Below are 18,089 nucleotides of genomic sequence, written 5' to 3' on the forward strand. Positions count from 1 at the left end.
ACATCCTTATTGGTCTTAGATTTCTCCATTCGCCAAGAGCGTTCAGCTCTTTTACAATTCTGCCGAAGCGACTTGAGCTCTGGGGTATACCACGGGGCCGGTGGTATACGTTTGGAATGTTTGAGGGTGGTGATTTTGGGGAGGAGTGTATCCAGAGAGGATGTGATCCATGATCTGAACTGTTTATCGGCAGTGGTGACATCAGAAGAGAATGATGGGATAGAGTTGGCAAGAATGGCAGACCATTCTGATGGTATGAGTTTATGCCAGCGTCTGTCAGTGACTTTGATTTTCGCGGACTGGGTGATACAAGTGGGGGTATTCCATGAAATGGGGACTAAAAGATGATCGGTCCATGGCAATGATAGAGGGGGACTGGTGGTGATGTTGGTGTCGTTCGTGACAACGGGGTCTAGGAGATGTCCCTTGTCGTGTGTGGGCTCCTTATTCACCAGTCGAATGTTAAGTGACAGAAGATCCGCTAGAAGGTCAGAAGCGGCCCGGTCAGAGGGATCTGTAAAATGAAGGTTAAGGTCACCCACGACAAGAAAGTTGGAGACGGAGGCGGCCAGTTGGGCGGTCGTTTCAGTCATTGAATTAAAGAATGTCCCCGGGGTGCCAGGGGGACGATAGATGAGCAGGCCCGAGATGGAATGCGTCGGGGAGGTTAAGAGGGAGAAGTGGCAGCTTTCTGCGTCTTCAATCTTGGCGTCAGTGATTCTGCAGCTGAGATGATCGCGGTAGATTATAGCCAGCCCGCCTCCTCTTCCCCTGGGTCTATGGCGTGTTTGGATGAGATAGCCTGGGGGGAGGGCGGTGACTATGTAAGCGTCGGTATTGTCAGAAAGCCAAGTTTCTGTCAAGAACAATGCGTCTAGGCCTTGGTCCTGGATCAGCCCGTTGATTTCCAGTGAGTGCTTGGGGAGAGAGCGACAGTTGAGTAAACCGAGATGTAGGCAGGAATTAGCTAGGGTAAGGGTGGCTGTGTCGCAATACGTGCAGCTTATGAAGGGTTTACCTACGTCGTGAATGTAGAGACAGCTTGGGTTTATCACCGGTCGGAGGTCCCGCAGCGTGTCTGCTGAGTACCTCAGTCGGCTGGGGGGTAGATCTGGCAGAATCCCCGGGCCTGGGTCCGTCCGGGCCCGGACGGGCCCAGACGGGCGTGCCTTAGGCGCGCCTTCGGCGCGCAAACGGCGCTCCCGCTGCGCTCGTCCGCTGCGCTTGCGTGGAAGGCACATTTGAAGTTAGAGGGTGTGGGCGTGGCCTGTCAAGTGGGCGTGGCCTCGCGTGAACAGCGATGGCGTCCCAGGATCAACAATATCCCCAAACAGCGCTAAATCCGCTATTTAGTCAGGAGCCTGCTAGGCGCTAAGTCCAGTAGGGAGCACAGGTGAGAATGCAGGTTTTTAAAATACAGTACACACAGAAGATCAACAATTTTAAAATAAAGCAGTTTTCTCCTCCGGCTTTCCGCCTCAGAGGTAAAGGTTCAACTAAGCGCGCTAGTGATCAGCGCGGTAGTTATAGGCGGGAGGATGTGGGCGTGGCCTGTCAAGTGGGCGTGGCCTCGCGTGAACAGCGATGGCGTCCCAGGATCAACAATATCCCCAAACAGCGCTAAATCCGCTATTTAGTCAGGAGCCTGCTAGGCGCTAAGTCCAGTAGGGAGCACAGGTGAGAATGCAGGTTTTTAAAATACAGTACACACAGAAGATCAACAATTTTAAAATAAAGAAGTTTTCTCCTCCGGCTTTCCGCCTCAGAGGTAAAGGTTCAACTAAGCGCGCTAGTGATCAGCGCGGTAGTTATAGGCGGGAGGATGTGGGCGTGGCCTGTCAAGTGGGCGTGGCCTCGCGTGAACAGCGATGGCGTCCCAGGATCAACAATATCCCCAAACAGCGCTAAATCCGCTATTTAGTCAGGAGCCTGCTAGGCGCTAAGTCCAGTAGGGAGCACAGGTGAGAATGCAGGTTTTTAAAATACAGTACACACAGAAGATCAACAATTTTAAAATAAAGCAGTTTTCTCCTCCGGCTTTCCGCCTCAGAGGTAAGGGTTCAACTAAGCGCGCTAGTGATCAGCGCGGTAGTTATAGGCGGGAGGATGTGGGCGTGGCCTGTCAAGTGGGCGTGGCCTCGCGTGAACAGCGATGGCGTCCCAGGATCAACAATATCCCCAAACAGCGCTAAATCCGCTATTTAGTCAGGAGCCTGCTAGGCGCTAAGTCCAGTAGGGAGCACAGGTGAGAATGCAGGTTTTTAAAATACAGTACACACAGAAGATCAACAATTTTAAAATAAAGCAGTTTTCTCCTCCGGCTTCCGCCTCAGAGGTAAGGGTTAACATATTCATATGCTCAATAAAAGCCAAATGCTTTCTTCATCATAACGCGCTTAATATTTATCTACCCCATTATTATCATTGCGCCGAGCGTACCTGCTCTCGTGTTCTTATCCTCCCAAGGCAGGAATGAGTCCAAGCTTCAAAAACGAGCTCTCACACTAGCAACTTAGCCGTTAGCCTAATGAATGCTCCACCCCACACGTGCTACCAATAAAAAGTGTGTTTGACACAGCCTATGCTTCTTATGAACTACTAATCCCAACCTGCATTTCTTCCTCTCAGTTACAATATATGTATTCAAGTCATAAGTCCATCTTCTGAACTCCATGCGTTTGTCCTTTCAAGCGACCTCTTTATTCCACACTGCCAGGAACTTGCTGTTAATTTGTATGTGGCTTTTACTCACGGTCAGTTCTTTAGAAATTTCAACATTTTAGTCCTCGGGTGCAAAACCAACATATGGCGATATATTTATAAACAATGAATGAAGTGGTATGCACACCATGTTTTTTTCTTTCTATTCAATTGAAACCGAATTTATATCATTTACTTTTACCTTTGCGTGCAAACTGGATTGTGCCTCACCATCATGCACTTTGCATAAACAACAACGATAGGGAGCGCGAACGTCACGCTCCACTCCAAAATGCACTGCAGTTATAGGATACTCGATCCAAACTCATATTACTCCATTTGTCCATCTTAAATATTAATCCGTGCTTTAATCAAAAAATGTTTTATCTTGTAACTGACTTGAGGCACGCAGGCAGAGCCTGGGCTACTGGATCTAATGTGCTAGAAAAATAAGCACAGGGCTTGTGTTGTCCTGCTTGATCTTGTGTGAGAACAGATAATGCTGTACCATCACGTTCAGTAACAAAAAGTGTAAAAGGCTTACTGTAGTTTGGTGTCGCTAGCACCGGAGCTTGACATAAAGCTTTCTTTAATTCATTGAAAACAAGTGTATGTTCCTGGGTCCAAGGGAGGACAGTCGATGTCGCTGCCTCCTGTGTTGTTAACTGTATCAGTGGTTTGGCTAGATATGCGTACTGAGGGATCCATTGTCTGCAGTAAGAAGTGAGGCCGATAAAAGCTCGTACCTCCTTCTGTGTCTTGGGCTGTGGAAGATGTGCTATTAACTGGATACGGTCTGGTGTCAACTGTCTACCCCTCTTGGACAATAAGTGTCCAAGGTATACCACTTGTTGGACACAAAATTGCAGTTTGGAAGGGGACACCTTGTGCCCCATTTCTGCCAGGAAATACAGGACTGTCAGTGACGTACGTTCGCAATCACGTTCTGTACGGGCTGTGATCAATAGATCATCAACATACTGGATCAGGGCAGTGTCAGTTGGCATGTGAATACTGTCTAATTGTCTTTTAAGTGCTTGACTGTAAATACTGGGACTTTCTGTGAAACCTTGAGGTGCTCGTGTAAATTTATAGCTTCTTCCATTTAAACAGAATCCGAAAAGAAACTGGCTGTCTGGATGAATGGGGACACTAAAGAATGCGTTCTTGAGATCAATAACAGTAAAGAACGTAGCTTCGGAATCAATGGCAGTCAATAGGGAAGATATATCTGGAACCACTGGGTACTGGGGTATGATACATTTATTAAGTTCTCAAAGGTCAATCACTAATCGATAAACTGGAGGTGCATTTGGATCAGTACGTTTAAGAATCGGAATGATAGGAGAATTACATACATTGGAGTCAGTTTCTACAACCACTCCTTGAGCAATGAGCTCGTCAATAATTTTCGATAAGGCTGCTACAGCCTCAGGTGGCAACTTGTATTGTCGTATTCATGGTAATACAACACCTGGTTTCAGAGTAACACGATATGGTGTAATATGCATACAACCTACATCAGTTGGACCTTGCGCCCATAAATGCTGTGGTACATTCAATAATCTTGGATCAAAATCTCGTAACACATAATGACCTTTAAAATCACGTAAAAACAATCTCACTCCTTCCGGAGAACAACATATAATTGCTCCTAATTCTTTCAGTGTTTTAATACCTAGTAAATTTTCTGGACATGATTTCGTAAGTAACAAGTCTGTAGTTCGGGACAATGGACCAACTTCTAGGGAAACTGGTTTCGATATTTCGTTAACAATAGGCTTTCCTGAAAATCCCAGGGAAACATTTCTTGAGCCTGAGAGTGGAGCCCCTGGAACCTCGTCATGACTGATGGTAGTCCTACTTGCCCCTGTATCAATCAGAAACTTTCTGTCTTTCCCTAATACTTGACTGTGTACATAGGGACCCTCTTGATCTACAGGAATCTCGATGAGAGGCAAGCCAACTTCCCTCTCTAGGCTGTTTCATGAATACTGCTGATATTCTAGATAATCTGACTGTGCATACTGGTACATTTGCTGTGTAACGTGTTGTGTGGCAGCTATAGGCTGCGGTACTGTAACTGTCTGTTGTGCGTTCTGCGGTGGTTGCGAATTCTGCGGAACATGTTCCTGTCTTGGAGCACGCGGTCTCTCTTTCGTCTTACCTGTGGCTATGTTGTGTTTCAGAACTGCACATTCGTTTATATAATGACCTGGCTGTTTACAGTAATTGCATGTCCCTTTAACGGGAGCTGCAGAATGACTAGTTTGATTCGTACCCCTCTTCTGACTCTCGACTGGAACAGACTGTGCAACTAGTACTTTCATTTTTGTGTCTTTCATACGTCTTCTTTCGTGTTCTTGCTCTTCCCTGATTCTGTTCTGGTGGTACTGTAGCATCTGGAGCTTTTGAGATGGGGTATTAGCTTGCCATGTACTCTCGACTTTCAGTACTCTATTTTTAACTTGTGGTAAAGAATTCTCAACCAGTTTAGTAACAAAAAGATGTGGATACGACTCACTACTTGTCTTCAGACCGCTATTAATAATAAAACATTTCTCAAATCTGGAATAAAAATCACTAGTGTCTTCATCTTGTTTCTGTTTACAGGCTGAGATGGCATCCCAGTCTTCCTTTTTCGTGGCTAGTAATCTTGGCAAGACTTGTATTAACAACTCGGGCAATTCTTTAGCTTTAGCCCCAAGGCCAGTACCTGGGACTCGTGTGTTATCTTCGTTCTCTAATGCGGTCCAATCAATCTTTTTCTCTCCCACCTCCCATTCTTTCTCTTTGAGTTTTTCATATATGCCCGCAGGCAACAGGACCTTTAACATTTTGATAATATCAGGATACGTGTATTCTCCCATATGGAGCATGTCTTTTAATTCTCGGTGGAACCCTGCTGGATCTTTATCGTGACAGAGGACTAACTTTTTCCTTTCTAATAGTTCTATTTTCGTTATAGGGGTGTAAACAAATACTCGTCCGAGCTCACCCCCCGTTCCCTTAACAGGATGCACTTCTCGCAACGGATTCTGTCTATCTATGTAGAATGGGGGTGAAACCGGAACAAAATGCGGAGTCAGGAACGTTCTGTATTTGTGACGCTGTTCTAAAATGACACTAATTAAATCAGTACCTAGACCTTTCCATCGGTTTAGGAGTAACTCGTTCAGTACATTATACAACGGACCTGGATCAGAATGCTGACTCTCGTACTGTGTAATGAGATGCTGGATCATATACATACCCACCAGTCGCTGCTCGGCTGGGGGCAGCTTCAGAAACATTTGGGCCACCGCTTCGTCTGGAAACGTGGTAGAATCACTAGTCCATCGGACTGCTGATCGGGCTAGTTCTTGTTCATGCATGGTACTAAGTTCACTGTAGCCTATTCGTAATTTCAGAACTTTATCGGTGGCCTGGAACAATTGTTCGAGAGAACACTGTTCTGGTGCGGGATGAGGAAAAACTTTCTTGTAATCTAGGCGTGTGTGTCTATCAGAAAATCTTGTCTTACCTACATACGCTATCCTGCTTGGATTCTCGTTGTCTGCATCTTCATCTGAAGAATCATTCTCTTTCTCTGCTACTCTACTTGCTTTCTCCCTCTCGTGTATGCCTATGATTTCTTTACGAATCTTTCTGTACATCGTTTCTATACTATTCTGTGTCTTGTGTTTTCCGTCTGCTATATTGTCACTCCACCTTGTCAGGACCTTCATCTCGTCTTTGTCTTTATCAGGATGATCTTGTTCTCTTATTAAACAATTTATTAAAAACTGCAAAATCATACTTTGAATCTCCACTTTCCGGTGTGCCATAGCTTCGTGAATACTTTCTGGTTTTTCCCCTGTTCGGATAAAATGATATATTCTGTCTAGATGTTCTTTCATATCTGATATGGTAATCAAGAAGTTTGCAACTCGTCGTAAACGTACGGAATATAATATCATGTGATCTTCGCCTGGCACTGGGTCATATCTACAATCTGTAAGGAACCTCTTGAGGGCTTCGTACGTGGCCACTTTTGGCGTATGCTGTAACGCTGCTTCTCTTAGTGTCAGGCGCTTTGTTTGAGGCGGGGTGATAGGAGTACCTCCCCCCGCTCCTCCTGAACTAGAATCGTCAATTACGACTGAATGTGCGGTTACTGGTAACGGGACGGGTAAAGTAGGTGTACGTAATGTGGGTTGGTCCTGGGGTACTGGCACATGGACAGGATTCCCGGGACCCATAGCTGGCGGAACAGTAATTACATTATTAACAGGAGGTGGAAGTTGAACAGGCGGAGTAGGATTCGTATCAGCATATTCTGGGACAGTGTCATCTAAATAGGAAGAAAGGAAAATTTCAGCTGCGGTCGGTTTATGCCGCAGCTTAGTCGGGACCAATGGTGGCGGTAAATTACAGGGTGCTTCCGGGGTCGCCTTCGGCAGGTCCTCGGCGAGAAGGGGATACGTACCTTTAATAAGGGCGTTTCTCTGTCTGTCTGATTGTTCTGCTCTAACTCGTTCACCTTCTTCTAGTAATTCCCTTTCTTGGGCTTTTTCTGAGGATTCCCTACTTAGTTCTGCTTTTCTGAATTCTTTTTCAGTTCTCTTATGCGATTCTTTACGCCACAATTCTATGGTGTCTTTCTGAGATTGTCTGGCTTTCTTTTTCCATAATGCTTCTTCTACTCTCATGATGCACTCGGCATCCCATGTTCCTGAAACAGGCCATCTATATTTCTCTTCGAGATGCTTGGTATAATCCACCCATAAATCTAGATACAGTATGGCATCTAAGCCATGCTTATGATACATGAAATGTCCAGGACTGTCCCTAGGAGGGACAGGAACTGATTCTTCGAGTAACCCTTTTCTGGTTTTGATCTGACGTAACTTAGAAAACAGCGGCATATTTGAACCGCACTTGAACTTGAACAAAATACACAATGGACACAGTAATGAATAGCAAAACAATCACTCATACCACGACATCAAAAACACATTAATAACAGTTCGAACAGATACTGCCTAGTACATTGAAAACATAATACTTGAATTTCTCGAGAACAGACTTACTAGAATTACTGGATGCACTGCTAAAACAGTACAGAACTTACCGGTCTCCTAAAGAGACACGTCATACCGTATCCACCTAGGTGGACACGTCGGACTGGATCTGCGTACCCAAACCCATCGGACCGGACTCAAACTAATGAGCCCGTCTAGATACCCCCAGCAACGGTACTCACCGGGAAGCAAAACTGAAGGCCTCGGACTGGACTGGACTGCTACGACGTCTGGTTACTGCTACACACTACGCATGCGCTTCGGGCTTCGGGTTTCGGAAACAGGTGGGCCTCCGGATACCTCGGACCTTGCTCTCTCGGCTTGGGCTCTGGTCGGAACGACCCGCCTTCCTCACCGCCTCGTCTGGATGCCGGACCGCAGTCTCCGTCTCCTCCGTGGGCCTGAGGGAGACTTGAAGCAGAAATATCTGCACGTGCACGGTAGGGGTCCGTCACGGCTGTAGAAGGGTCAGGGGGCCTGCGTTACATCGCCGGCGCGTGGGGAAGGGGCTCGTCCCTATTCGGGCGCCATTTATGTGGTAAATAAATAAATAAATACCGGTACTATTTTTCTATGCATTAAATAAAACAGATAGCTCAATAAATAAGAGGCAGGATCCGAGGTGTCTGAGTCAAACGGGCTTTAATCAGATGGCTCGAGCCAATGGACCATCGGGTTCCATCACCTGCAAAGGTTCAGGAAGGGACAGACACAGGACAAAGAGGGACAGCCAGCGTCACATTAACATTATACAGTATATATAGTAAAATAGTACAATTGCATTGAATACAGTAGGCGTAACAAATGACAAACGAAAGATAAGAACATATGGGCGTGAAAAGAAGGCGTGCACAGGGCGTGCACGGAAACATGTGATGTTAGACGTCACAGAAGTGTCATAAGTGGGTGGATACATGGAGGGGGCTACCTGGGCAGCTGGAACCTTTAACCTAGTGGTGCGCGCAAACGGGTCATGACGTGTAACTGGGGAGAGCTGGGGGCTCTGACTTCTAGCACTAGAAGAGGAGACTAAAGTCTGGGATGTCAGGACGACCTGTACCTATAGCATATCTGATATCTCGTGTTTGGAGAACATGTTGATAGAATCTAAAAGTCATCAGGGCAAAGGCTACTTGTCACTAAGGCTAATGCATGCATATATTTCGTTATGTATTGCGTGTGCTATGAATCTTCTATGGACATTAATTCAGTAATTCTCTTGCATGGAGACAGGAAGGCTAGACTATAGATGAAGATGTTTATGCAGTTCGTTAGCTAGGAATGTGAAGACGGGGAGCTGAACTGATAACTAGAGGCATAACATATTCTTGGCAGACAGGCAGGCAGGCCAGGCCGGGCACCGCGCTGCTTGGCAGAAAGTAAGTGAAGGGTCAGGGATGCGGGAGGGGCTGCATCGCTCCTCGGAGTGGTTTCAGGAGACTTGAGGCTTGAATCTGGTGTCCGGGCCCCGTGAGGCCTAGAAACGGGTGCATCTCGATGAATTAACGTGCACAATGTAAAGACGTTGGCAACATAGGCCTAATACTTGTCGCTTTCAGGGAGGACTGGATAACTAACATATTAACGTTGGACACAACTTTATTCGGTCAAGGGAATAAATATGCATATCGATCATGCACATATAACATATAATGGGGAACACGTAGGGACACATGACAGGGCAAAATTCACTTTTCCACACACTAAAGCTACTTTTACATTCATGGCAATGATATGGTTTTTCCCTAGTGTGTGTCCTCTGATGCTGTTTTAGTTGTGATAATCGACTAAACCTCTTCAAACATTCTCTGCAATTATATGGTTTTTCTCCTGTGTGTGTTCTTTGATGGTGATTTCGGTCTGATAATCGACTAAAGCTCTTCATACATTCACTGCACTTGAATGTTTTTTCCTGTGTGTGTTCGCGGATGAATCCTTAATGTTGAAGATTCACTAAAACTACTTTCAGATTCACTGCACTGGCATGGTTTTTCTCCAGTGTGAGTTCTCTGGTGCCGTTTTAGGCTTGATAAATATATAAAGCTCTTTCTACATCCATTGCACTTGAATGGGTTTTCCCCAGTGTGTGTATTCTGATGCTGTTTTAGGTCTGACAATCGAATAAACCTCTTCTCACATTCACTGCACTTGAATGGTTTTTCTCCTGTGTGTGTTCTCTGATGCTGTTTTAGGTGTGATGATTGACTAAAGCTCTTCAAACATTCACTGCACTTAAATGGTTTTTCCCCTGTGTGTGTTCGCTGATGATTCCTTAATGTTGACAAATCACTAAAACTACTTTCACATTCACTGCACTTGAATGGTTTTTCCCCTGTGTGTGTTCGCTGATGAATCCTTAATGTTGAAGATTGACTAAAACTACTTTCACATTCACTGCACTTGAATGGTTTTTCCCCTGTGTGTGTTCTCGGATGAATCCTTAATGTTGATGAATTACTAAAACTTTTTTCACATTCACTGCACTGGAATGGTTTTTCCCCTGTGTGTGTTCGCTGATGCTGTTTTAGGTGTGATAATTGATTAAACCTCTTCACACATTCAGTGCAATTATATGGTTTTTCTCCTGTGTGTGTTCTCAGATGGTATTTTAGGTCTGATAATCGACTAAAGCTCTTCAAACATTCACTGCACTTGAATGGTTTGTCCCCTGTGTGTGTTTGCTGATGAATCCTTAATGTTGAAGATTCACTAAAACATCTTCCACATTCACTGCACTGGAATGGTTTTTCCCCTGTGTGTGTTCGCAGATGTTGCCTTAATGCTGATGAATCACTAAAACTTCTTCCACACTCACTGCAATGGAATGGTTTTTCCCCTGTGTGTCTTCGTAGATGTTTCCTTAATGCTGATGAAACACTAAAACTTCTTCCACATTCACTGCACTGGAATGGTTTTTCCCCAGTGTGTGTTCTCTGATGCTGTTTTAGGTCTGATAATTGAATAAACCTCTTCTCACATTCACTGCACTGGTATGGTTTTTCCCCAGTGTGTGTTCTCTGATGCTGTTTTAGGTCTGATAATTGAATAAACCTCTTCTCACATTCACTGCACTGGAATGGTTTTTCCCCTGTGTGTGTTCGCAGATGTCTCCTTAATGCTGATGAATCACTAAAACTTCTTCCACATTCACTGCACTGGAATGGTTTTTCCCCAGTGTGTATTCGCTGATGCTGTTTTAGGTGTGATAATTGATTAAACCTCTTCTCACATTCACTGCACTGGAATGGTTTTCCCCCTGTGTGTGTTCGCAGATGTCTCCTTAAGGCTGATGAATCACTAAAACTTCTTCCACATTCACTGCACTGGAATGGTTTTTCCCCAGTGTGTATTCGCTGATGCTGTTTTAGGTGTGATAATTGATTAAACCTCTTCATACATTCAGTGCAATGATATGGTTTTTCCCCTGGGTGTGTTCGTTGATGTCTTTTTAGGCCTGATAACTGAATAAAGCTCTTTACACATTCAGTGCATTTGAATAGTTTTTTCCCTGTGTGTGCTTGCTGATGGGGTTTTAATATTGATGACAAACTAAAGCTCTCACTGCATGTGTCTGAGACTTCTCTCTTGGTTAGCGTCTCTTGCTCTGGTATATACTTGTTTACATCCATTGACTGCACATCCTGAAGGGCCAACATGACTGATAAAGCACTTGTGTTATTCTTGCATTCCCTGTATGAGTCGTATTTTGCACGTTTGTTTTCTGATTAAAGAATAAAGTGCAATGGTCACCAACTACTTTCTAATCACATAACGTGTGTAAGGCTTCTTCGAGGGCGATTGTGTCTTTAGACTGGATAATGGTTCTGCATGCTTGCGGGTAAAGATTCATTGTCCTTCTGGCCGGTGCACAGTGGAACAGTGCTCTGTATTTTAGACAGCTGAACCCCTATTTCTTTTAACCTTCAGTTGTCTGACTCCACTCCGTTGCGCTTTTCAATGTTTGCTGTGGATTGGTCGGAAACAGTTTGCAATACACCTTTAGCACTGAATGGTGGCCTGGTAATATTTAAGGAAGCAAAGCACTGCTGTAACCACCTCATACCAACCTCATGATCAAAGCTGTTATTGGACATGTTTACACAAGAGGAGGTTTATCAGTGTTGTCTTAATTTTCTAGAGGTTATTTCTTTGTTTTGAGGCATGGAGGTGCACAGCTGAGACTCGTGGAATCACTGAATTTCTCGTGTCCCTTGTCTCTTCTTTCAGGATGTCTCAGTTTATGTTCGGGTTTGGCTGTCTCTGATGGCACTTATGTTTTCCTGAATACTGGAACTCAATATTTCGGACTTCGTCTTTGCAGATTTACAGTGTTATCTTCCTCATTTTGAAACATTTCGTACAATCAAGATGTTTTCTGTTGGATGTAAAGAGATTTAAAATTACTTAAAGGGAAACATAACGGAATGTGCATACACAATTTTTAATTGATTGTATAAATATCTCTTGATTACCATTTCTGAAACTTATGAAGGCATATTTAACCATACACAGAAATTTACATAAAAGTTGCTTTGACTTTCACATCTTACTTATTTCAGCAAAGGTGTTCATGAGTAAGTTAGTAAAAAAAAAAAAGGGCGCTCACATAGCACTCATACACTAGTTACAGCTTTAGGTAGATGCATATGGTCAAGGTTTTGTTAAAACAAGAACAGCTCTTTGAGTAAGAGATGTGAGATGGATCAGGAAGACTTGAGACAGAAGGGTGGACATCAGGATGTTGTGCCATAAATCAAATAGTGCTGCTCACGGAGGTGCCTGGCTTCATCCACTACACCCACAATATGCAGTAGAGCAGCAGTTTAATGATTGTAACTTACTTTGTGGTTTTACTTCTCTCAAATATTTGTCAGTATTATCTACTGGGGAGGGAGTTCCACGGATGGACTAGCAGATTGAGCTGGGCTGCTCTGTTGTTTAGTTGTCTCACCTCTAACTTTAGAGCTCGAGATAGCACACTAGCCTGGCGGCCTAGTAGTAGACAGCTGTGGTGCATCAGCGTAGCAAGAGCACAGATGGTGCGCCAAAGCCAAGCCTGTTATCGCCCTTTCACCCCTGGACCATGCCAAGCACCCCAAACACTCTCTTAAAAACATCTCTTAAGTCAAACTGCTCTGTCCATATACCCTGCACCTCTGCTGCCCTCCATACAAGGTAGGGCCTGTTCTTAAATGTATTCACCTGCATCTCACATGCATAGACCTGCTTTCAACATTCCTTTTCCAGCACAAAACCTGCGAACAAGATTTTACAACCATGTAATTCCCATGACCTTTCATAGGTCTCTCATCCTACTCAAGCTTTTCAACATCACCTGTACAAACCACTGTGGCCACATTTAATGGAACAATACTGAGGTGCGCTCATTCTTTCCACAAGAGGGAGAATGCACCAGAACAGCACACACTGTTTATTATTTATTTTTATTTATTCAGCTTATAAAGAGCACTGTCACCTTGCAGGCATCCTGGTGCTAAGCAACTCAGAGTACAGGTGTGTCGGATACATGGCCAGGCGACTTAGGGCTAGATGTAGGTAATTCTAATTTACCGATTCATAAATACCGAATTTTACCGATTCGGTATTTATGAATCGGTAAATTAGAAGGAGGCAGATGTAGGTAAATTTCATTTTACATTTACCGAATCTGTAGGATTCGGTATTTACCGAATCGGTATTGCCCTTTGATTCCTATGGGCCTTGAAGCCCATAGTAATCAATGGGAAATACCGAATCGGTATTTACCGAATCGGTAAATACCGAATCCTGCAAGGGTGCAGGGGGTGTCACTTTGACACCCTCTAGCACCCCAAGTACAGGCTTGTGTGACATGTGGCACACATGCATGCCCTAAGGGCATGTCTTTGTGTCACATGGCACAGGTGTGCATGCACACCTGAATTCGGTATTTTACCACACAATAGTATTGTGTGGTAAAATACCGACTCTTAAGGGCCTGTGGCACTCTTTGAAGTGCTAGTTACATCTAGAATTACAGAATAGGTATATTTACCGATTCGGTAATTTACCGAATCGGTAATTTTACCGAATCGGTAAATATACCGATTCTGTAATTTTAAGCCCCCTCCATTGCAAAACCCAAATACCGGTCGGTAACGGCCGAATTCGGCCGTTACCGACCGGTATTAGGGCTCCTACATCTGGCCCTTAGTCTTGGGGAACAGCCAGGTTTTCAAACTTCTTCTAAAAGGGAGGAGCTCCCAAATTTGTCTGATCTCCCCCGGGAGCTCGTTCCACAGTTTGGCCGCTGCCACACCAAAGGATCTACCCCCTGACTTGACTTTCCTAAACCTCGGTGCCTTCCTCAGTCTCGCTGATGAGGAGCAGAGCCTTCTTGTAGGGATATACCAATCAAACTTTTTCCGCGTGAGCGCAGGACCCATCCCATGAAGGGCTTTAAAGACAAGGCAGAGAGATTTAAATTGAACTCTCTGTCTCAGAGGAAGCCGGTGCAGTTCTTCCAAGGCCGCAGATGTAGAGGACTTTCTAGGCAGCCCTAGGACTATCTTGGCTGCTGCTGACTGGATCCTCTGTAGTCTGTCCAAAAGGAACTTCGGGGAGTCAAGCAATAGGGCATTACAGTAGTCTAACCTACTGAGAATCGGACACCTTACCACTAGCGCACGCGCCTGAGGAGGTAGCAAAGGGAAGATTTTCCGCAGGGATCTAATGATCACAAAACAGCAAGCTGTCATTTTTGTAACCTGAGCTTCCATAGTAAGTTTGTTGTCAAACATAATGCCCAGGTTACGGACCGTTTTTACAGGCCGAACTGCGGTTGAATTACCAGAGGGCCAAAAATTGCAAGGAAGGACATGAGGAATCCTGCTCACTGAGCAGGAAATCACCTCAGTCTTCCCTGCATTAAATTGTAATGAGTTGTCCTTAAGCCAACGGGCTGTGTCCCGCAGACAGTTGTGAAACACATCCACTGACGTCGAGTCCTCTCTCTCAAACGAGAGAATCAGCTGCGTGTCATCAGCATAGTTTACGATGTCAATATTGTATGCTTTGATGACCGCAATCAGGGGTTTCAAATAAATATTAATTAAATAGGGCTTTTTGCCGAGCCCTGTGGCACACCATGCGACACGTTGGAGAAGGCAGATTGAAAAGGAGGGAGGGACACCACCTGCTGTCTATCCTGTAGAAAAGACCGAAACAATCGTAAGGCACAGCCCCTCACCCCAACCTCACTCAATCTTCTTAGCAGGATCTCATGGTTGACCGTATCAAAGGCGGCAGACAGGTTGAGCAGGATCAGCACTGCTGCCTGACCCCTTTCTGCCCACCTCTGAAGGTCATCCATAACGGTCACCAAGGCCGTCTCGGTACCGTGGGCTGGCCGAAATCCGAACTGCACCTCCTCCAGCAAGTTATGTTGCTCCAGGTTCCTAGAAAGAGTGTTACTGACCACACGTTCCACAATCTTGGCCGGGAACGGCAACAAGGAAATAGGCCTATAGTTCTTACAACACTCTGGATCAAGAGAAGACTTCTTCAGCAGAGGTGTCACCAGAGCTTGCTTCCATTGGGGAGGGACCACACCACTGGCTAAAGACTGATTACAGATCAAGCGGAGAGTTGGAAACAGTTCTTCCTCAAACTCCTTCCAAATCTTGTGTGATACTGGGTCCAGGGGAGAACCGGAGGAAATACCCCGTGCCACCCTACTGAAATCCTCCGCCGCCAGAAGCACAAACTCAGATAGATATTCAGCAGCCTGACAAGCGGTGCTAATATCCACACCTTCAGAGTCACTCACCACAGGAGCGTCAACGCTCGTAGCCTCAGAGACTACACTCCCTGCTGCCTGATGGCCACCCTCCAGATCATCAATGATCAGTTGGATTTTCTCCTGGAAGAACCTGGCCAGGTTCTCACAGAGTTCTTGAGAGGGGGTATCACATTCTTAGAATAGTCAGGGCTAGTAAGACTGTTCAGGATGTGAAAACTGTTTCTAGAGCTGTTAGAGGCATTGCAGATTAAGGAAGAGAAATAGCCAGCCTTAGACCTTCTGATCTCCTTCTTATAATCCATAATTTTGAGTTTCCACAGGAGCTTGTCCATCTCCTTGTAGCCTCGCCTCCATCTCCTCTCAGCCTGTTTGCACGCTAATTTCAGGTCTTTCAAAGTATCGTTAAACCACGGGGCCCTGCCCCTACATCTATGTTTTTTCAGGGGGCACAAGAGTCCAAGGCCGAGGTGATCTCAGACACAGAGAGGCATAATTCTCCTCAACTTGCTTGTCTAATGAGAAACAATCCCTGACCTTGAACACAATATCAGAACCCCTTACCCGTGTGAGAGCCTTCCAATCTCTACTGATATATTCTGTTGTGGAGTGAGATACCTGAGTATTAAGGGTATTAAAGTTAACAAAGAATTTAATGAGAAAGTGATCCGTCCATTCCATAGGCAGAATTTCGCCAATCTGCAGAAGATGGGTTTCTGAGAAAATGAAATCAAGAAGATGCCCGGCTTTATGAGTGGCCTTGGAGACCTGCTGAAAGAGGCCAAGACCTTCCCATGAGTGAAGTACATTATACAAACCAGAGTCGAGAGAGCCATTTAACCACAAATTAAAATCACCCAAAATTACTAATCTTTGATGCGTGGCTGCCATATTAGTGAGGGTATCCAATAGTGATTGCTGCTGCTGAACACTAAAAGCCCCGGGGGGTCTGTAACAGATAATCCCCATCGAAATAAGACCAGAATCATTTTTAATGGTCATGCCGAATAGTTCCAGTCCAGTAACCACATCAATATCAATAGTCCCCGTCTTCAAGGTATCTTTATAAATTACCCCAACCCCACCTCCCCTCCCGTTCAGCCTGCACATAAGATAAAGATAAAGTGCCCTCTGCGACGCTCACACATGCCCGGCAAGTACACAGCCCCTACACAGCTTTTACAAAGGGCCAGATGCTTAGCATTGCTTTTCAAATACACACAAAATGCCATTGGCACAGCTCAACAATGTAAAATCAAAGTATTGCACAGTGTGAAATGCACCGCCAAATGATCCGAAGCGTGCAGCATGCCACCAAGGTTCTTTACTATCTCAACTGCATTATGCAGCACCAAAGTTGATGTCACCAAAGTGCTCTTCCTTTGAAAAAGGTGCTATGCATGTGTTATTTGTACAGCAGAAACCTAACCAAAAAGCAGCTGAGCTCCCTATCGGTCCAAGGCAGGCACAGAGTCAACGAGTGATAGGTGAGGCGGCGGGATAGTGGATTGTTACTGCATTGTGATCGAAGAGCCTGAAACTAGCAGCATGTGTGCTAATTCCTCAGCAGCTTTCCCTCTATGACATGTAGAGCGGGTCCAGGCCAAGATCAGACAGAAATAAATCATTTATAGCTCAGTAATATTGAGAGATATAGAAGCGGAAAGTAGGACGCTGGCGTCCAATAACACAGCACTGAGCACTCCACCTCAGCCAATCTTTAACGATTGTTTGAAGAACAGAGCAACAGGAAGGTGTTTTAAATGCCGACCATCAACCTTTCACCAGCTGCACACGGCGGACTGCATTGGCTAGATGAACGCTGTGCTCCCGCAACCGTCATGCATACAGGAGCTACAACATGTTAGCCAAGTGTCCTGGAACCCTCGATTCCAATTCACTCAATTTAACTACACACATTACAGTTAACTCTCCCCCCACCGTATCAAGAGCACGTTTCCTGATTCGACACCAGAGTGTCCGTGCTGTAAACTGGCTGACGCTGGCTTCTAACATATGGTGTGGGAGTGCCCACCACTACAGGTGTCATGGCTCGAGGTTACAGCCACCATAGAGGAACTCGCAGACCATACACTGTCAACTACCCCTGAATCCTGCCTGCTAGGCCTTCACCCTAAAGCAAAGAGGGGGCAAACACTTACACAGGTTCATAGATCTTGGATACATACTTTTCAAGTGACAAATAGCAATGTCTTGGAAAGCGGCGTCTGTGCCAGACACTAAGAGGTGGCTGCATACTCCCCTGCACTGTGCACGAGCAGAGGCCAACACACTACACATGCTACTCTCTAGAGGAGTGGGGAGAAGGGGTAGGGTGTGGGAAAGTAGGATCTGCTTTCATGGCTACCCCCATTTTTTGCTGGTGTCATACTGTTTTTCTGACTAGTCTGACTGAGATCCTGCTAATCAGGACCCCAGTCACTGTGCTTTCTCCCTAAATTGGCTATAGGTGAGTACCTTGGTACATTCCTAATTGGCTGCTGGTGTACCCTAGTAAGTCCCTAGTATATGGGACTAGATACCTAGGG

At 45.2% G+C, this 18,089-nt stretch overlaps 2 protein-coding genes across 2 annotated transcripts in view; one reads left to right on the forward strand and one right to left on the reverse strand.

Moving 5' to 3' along the window:
- Positions 1–18,089, forward strand: part of LOC144805543 (uncharacterized) — a 472,572-nt gene that overhangs the window by 272,407 nt on the left and 182,076 nt on the right.
- LOC144805558 (uncharacterized) lies at positions 9,517–11,293 on the reverse strand. Its single transcript, XM_078672085.1, has one exon. The coding sequence runs from the start codon at positions 11,156–11,158 to the stop codon at positions 9,653–9,655; it is 1,506 nt and encodes a 501-aa protein (XP_078528211.1). The 5' UTR covers positions 11,159–11,293; the 3' UTR covers positions 9,517–9,652.

This window comes from Lissotriton helveticus, assembly GCF_964261635.1.
Source record: "Lissotriton helveticus chromosome 1_1 unlocalized genomic scaffold, aLisHel1.1 SUPER_1_unloc_14, whole genome shotgun sequence".
NCBI lineage: Eukaryota > Metazoa > Chordata > Amphibia > Caudata > Salamandridae > Lissotriton > Lissotriton helveticus.

Excerpts from the sequence above, each read along its gene's own strand:
- LOC144805558 (XM_078672085.1), bottom strand. The coding sequence starts at position 11,158 with ATGAAGAGGTTTAATCAATTATCACACCTAAAACAGCATCAGCGAATA.